Genomic DNA, 4,084 nt, shown 5'->3' with positions numbered 1-4,084 from the left:
CCGTACATACATCTATGGGCCCACCAGAAGGTTTGGACAGTCCTAAATATGGAGCTAGATACCGAGCATATCTGACATGGAGACTATGGTGCAGGATGGCGTAGTCTACATGGAAGGCAGGAACTAGTCAAGAATTAGAAAAAGTACTCGTAGTAATAAGAGTAGAACTCATCTATTCGAATCCAACTAGTATTCTTGTAAACCAACCGACCTGTAACCCTACCCCCAGCAATATAAGGTGAGGTAGGGACCTCCTCCAAAGCAATTCAATCCAACCAATACACAGGACGTAGGGTATTGCGCTGTTCAGCAGCCCAAACCTGTCTAAATCGTGTGTCTGCATTTACCTTCGAGTTCCTGATCTCGATGAGCCCCACTAACCAAAACACTACCTCGGGCATCCCTCTCAGTAGGTTGCCGGATTTAAATACTGACAGTCCCTGATGGCCTTAGCTATCCTGTCAACTACTTCATCAAAGGTGCCCTTGGTGACGAACTCGTTGCCGATAGTGTGCGTGTAGTGCGGTGGGGTTTAGCCGCGACAAGGGCAAGGATGCGGAGAGGAGAAAGATGGTGCCGAGGAAATTCCTAGCTGATACCAATGATGACATGGCTAGATTATTGAGATATATAGAACGGGTAGATTAAGGCAAATGGAGATCTCGCCCTCACGCAGGAGTGCCCTTTTGCAGATAACAGCCGTGCTTTATATAAGAGCCGGGTGCCAACAACTAACCAATCTTATCTCTAGCAAACTCAATCTCTAACATATTTCTTAAGAAAATCAACAAACTAACTAGATATGCTCAGCCACGATCGGCTGAATCCTTCCTCTTGCGGCGCTGGAACTTATGGCCAAAGAAATTGTCTGCATTTTCTTACACAAGTAGATCAAGACAAAGTTACTCAAACCAACTGAAATGAAACAATAAAAAGCCTTTTATTATTATTTTCACCTTTTTATTTCAGAAGAGGGATGACATCTCCTTTCGATCGTCAATCCCTCACAAAGGGGCAACATCAAAGTACATACAAAAAACAAAAGAAAAAAAAGAAAAGGATAGAGAAAAAGATATGTGGGGGAGTGAGATCAACAGATCATGGAGCCTACCACAAATCACAGAACAGATATGCTTCTGACATGACCAGGATCTACGGTACGGCGAAACAGAGGAGAACAAAGAGGATGGAGTCATTAGGTAGGCACTAATCCAACCCCATCACAGGATCACAGAATCTTGAGATAGGGCCCCTCGCCTCCCTATCTTATCCTGGTGAAGATAAACTGAGAAACTTTGTATGGTTGGATTGGAATCGTTGGCTAGTGTATGTGTGTATGTACATCGTTGATTTGGAGTTGTAGGGTTCTTAGCCATGTAGCAATGTGGATGTGGGTGAGGAAGACAGGGTCATGAGCAACAACGCAGCCTCCTCCACACCCATTAGGAGCCTCCGTTTCTGCACCGCCTGCAAGTTGCTGCTCCCACTGCTACTGCTGTTGCTACTACTGTCTTTTACTTCAGTTTTTGCCTCACCATTATGTTGCTGTCGCTGTTGCTGATTCTGCTGCTGCTGCTGCTTGTGGTCTAGGCCAAGCTCTTGCCTCCTCTTCTTTCTATACCGGATCCCGCAAGCATTGCAAAGTGACTGCGTAGATAATTGAAAGAGTTAAAAGGCCGAATTCGATTTATTTGCAGATTGGTGGAATTAAGCATAGCATGCTTCTTTTTATCCAAAACCGAAAAGTTAATCTTAGATCGGTTGGCCTCAAAAGTTTTAAGTATTGTCTTTGTGCGCAATTCGGTCACCGGAAACAAAATGTTGAAAAGGTGGAGGATAGAAATGAAGAATAATCAAAGCTATGAGAATCAAAGTGGATAAAGTATCTTTCTCCCGGCAAGCCATTGGCTTGGTGGTTAGCACTGTTGCAAGGAACAGCTCACCTAACGAACAAGTTGCAACCCAATTGAATAGAGAGAAATGTCAACAAGGCAAGTCATATTAGCACAATAGACCAAAACCCAACTCACCATCTCCTGTCCTAAATCCTGCAAAACGTCTTTGTAACTACAGACCGTGAAGAACTTTTTTTTTGTAATCCCTATCTTTTTTATAAAATACTTTCATAATTGTATAATCTTATGCTTTCTTACATTTTAAAATTATGTAACTAAATTAATATTTCCATGACAAACTAAAAGATCTTGTGCCATGCATCTGAATTGCGTACTAGCACCCTCAATTATGACAGGTCTAATTCAAAAATAAGGGATAAGGCTATACGAATAAGAGGAAACTTCGTGGAATAGAATTCCAAAAGCAAAGCTTGTCTCAGACTCTCGATGATGGTACTGTCAACCTCTTGCGTAAGGAATTCAAAAAACCTGGAAGACCTGGGGCGCACAGGTTAGATTTGGTGGAATGTGGCTCGATCATTAGCTGTCTTTGATTAAACATGCTGCTAAGAGCGCACCACGTTGACTAGGTCCTTGCAGCTATTGCCTTGATCTCATCGTACTGTTCTAGATCGAATTTCAGTTCCGCATGCACTACAAGAGATATCATGCATCCAGCTTTTAAGAAACACAAAATCCCATCCATACTTGTACCAAGTTGTTGAGAGTAACACATGGTTTTATTGATTAGATCGCATTCATAAAAAAGAAGCAGTTCGTAAACACATACGAGAATATCAAATGTATCACTAAACTGGCGCGTTTGACAGGGCAAAAAATCCATAATAAGAAGCTTCAGTAGATGATCATGTATATCCTATAACGAAAAATAAGACAAGTAGTATTTGCAGGAGAAGCGAGTCTCGTATCTACAGCAGCGTTGGTCAAGATCAGCACCGAATTCAGCAACTAGGAATCCGAATCCCCAATCCGATCGAACCTTATCCTGACGAACAGTGCCGAACAGCGCAAAACAAGAACAGGGAGCCTATGATGATGATGCTGATGAACTCACCCTGGGCCCCGTCGGGCCGCTGCGCCACATGGGCGTGGTGGTGGCGCGGCATTCGACGCAGCTCCTCGCGCCTTTCTCCGCCACCACGACCCCATCGATCTGCGACAGCAGGACGCGGAGGCGAGGTCAGCCAAACGATCGCAGAACATGCCGCCAAAGAGAAGAGATAAGGGAGCCGGATGGATGTACCTCACTGCGATCGGCGGAGCCCATCGGCAGCGGCGGCGGCGGCGGCGGGAACAGACGGCAGCCTCGATCCGTGGCCGGATTGGCGACCGGATCACTTGGAGAATTTTGGCTTTCGGTCTGGTCTGCGTGGGTTGCTCTGTTTCTTGGAAGCGTGTAGTAGAGAGCAGAGAGTAGTTGCGGGGAAGGGAAGGGGGGATAGAGAAATGAATGAATTCTGTGGGTTGGGGATGGGGGAGGAGGAGGCCTGCATACGCAAGTATCACGTATGCGAGCGGGAGATAAGCAGGGGAGGTGACGTGGCTTTTGCGGCTGGCCAGGGAAAGATTTTGCTTGTGAATTTTGTCCGGTCGTGTTTGAAAAGCAGGATCCGGCTGCAGAGGCCAGCATCCTGCGATTTTCAGCAAAAAATGGTGGCTGGGGATAGCACCGTAGTGTGCTTCTTCCACAGGCCCCGCTGCCTGTGAGGGTTAAAGGATCGACAAAAAAAAAATATGACTGCTAGAGTCACATCTTTAACCTCCTTAAAGTAAATTATAACTCCTATTTGGGGAATGTCAGCATCAATATCGTGTGGTGATTGTCTCGCTCGATCACCTTTCGTGCAACACTTTACCAAGCTTTCAACGGAGCAAGAGTGAATATTTCAGGTTAACAAATATTGCAACTTTAAGTAAGATTTTTAGGTTTTAATGTAACTTCAAAACTCATAACCAAATTTAGAACTTTCGACTAAAAGAATTCGACATCCATTCAACTTTCTCTATCAAAGTTTCAAATATCATAACTCAAGAATTTGATGACGCACCAGAAAGTATACAATTTTCAAGAGAACAAACATGCGTGCTTGATGGTATTGTACATAGAGGAAGAAACATAGATGATAATATATAAATGAAATGGTACTGTACATTGTTAAACCTTTTTA

The 4,084-nt window shown here is 44.2% G+C and overlaps 1 protein-coding gene across 1 annotated transcript; it reads right to left on the bottom strand.

Moving 5' to 3' along the window:
* Positions 1-921: 921 nt before the first annotated feature.
* LOC117858960 (uncharacterized) lies at positions 922-3,406 on the bottom strand. Its single transcript, XM_034742121.2, has 3 exons — positions 3,160-3,406; positions 2,971-3,069; positions 922-1,647 (listed from the first exon to the last, which is right to left on the bottom strand). Exons 1-3 carry the CDS (start codon positions 3,181-3,183, stop codon positions 1,369-1,371), a joined length of 402 nt encoding a protein of 133 aa, XP_034598012.1. The 5' UTR covers positions 3,184-3,406; the 3' UTR covers positions 922-1,368.
* Between the last annotated feature and the right edge of the window lie 678 nt (positions 3,407-4,084).

Source organism: Setaria viridis, chromosome 5, assembly GCF_005286985.2.
Source record: "Setaria viridis chromosome 5, Setaria_viridis_v4.0, whole genome shotgun sequence".
In the NCBI taxonomy this organism is placed as follows: Eukaryota; Viridiplantae; Streptophyta; class Magnoliopsida; order Poales; family Poaceae; genus Setaria; species Setaria viridis.
The sequence above is the reverse complement of the archived record's forward strand: the minus strand, read 5'-3'. Positions and strand labels throughout refer to the sequence as shown.

Bases quoted from the DNA above. Each gene is read 5' to 3' on its own strand.
- LOC117858960 (XM_034742121.2), bottom strand. From the start codon at position 3,183: ATGGGCTCCGCCGATCGCAGTGAG. The intron at 3,070-3,159 runs GTACATCCATCC...CTGCTGTCGCAG, and splicing joins GCTCCGCCGATCGCAGTGAG to ATCGATGGGGTCGTGGTGGC. The intron at 1,648-2,970 runs GTGAGTTCATCA...TTATCTACGCAG, and splicing joins GCGGCCCGACGGGGCCCAGG to TCACTTTGCAATGCTTGCGG.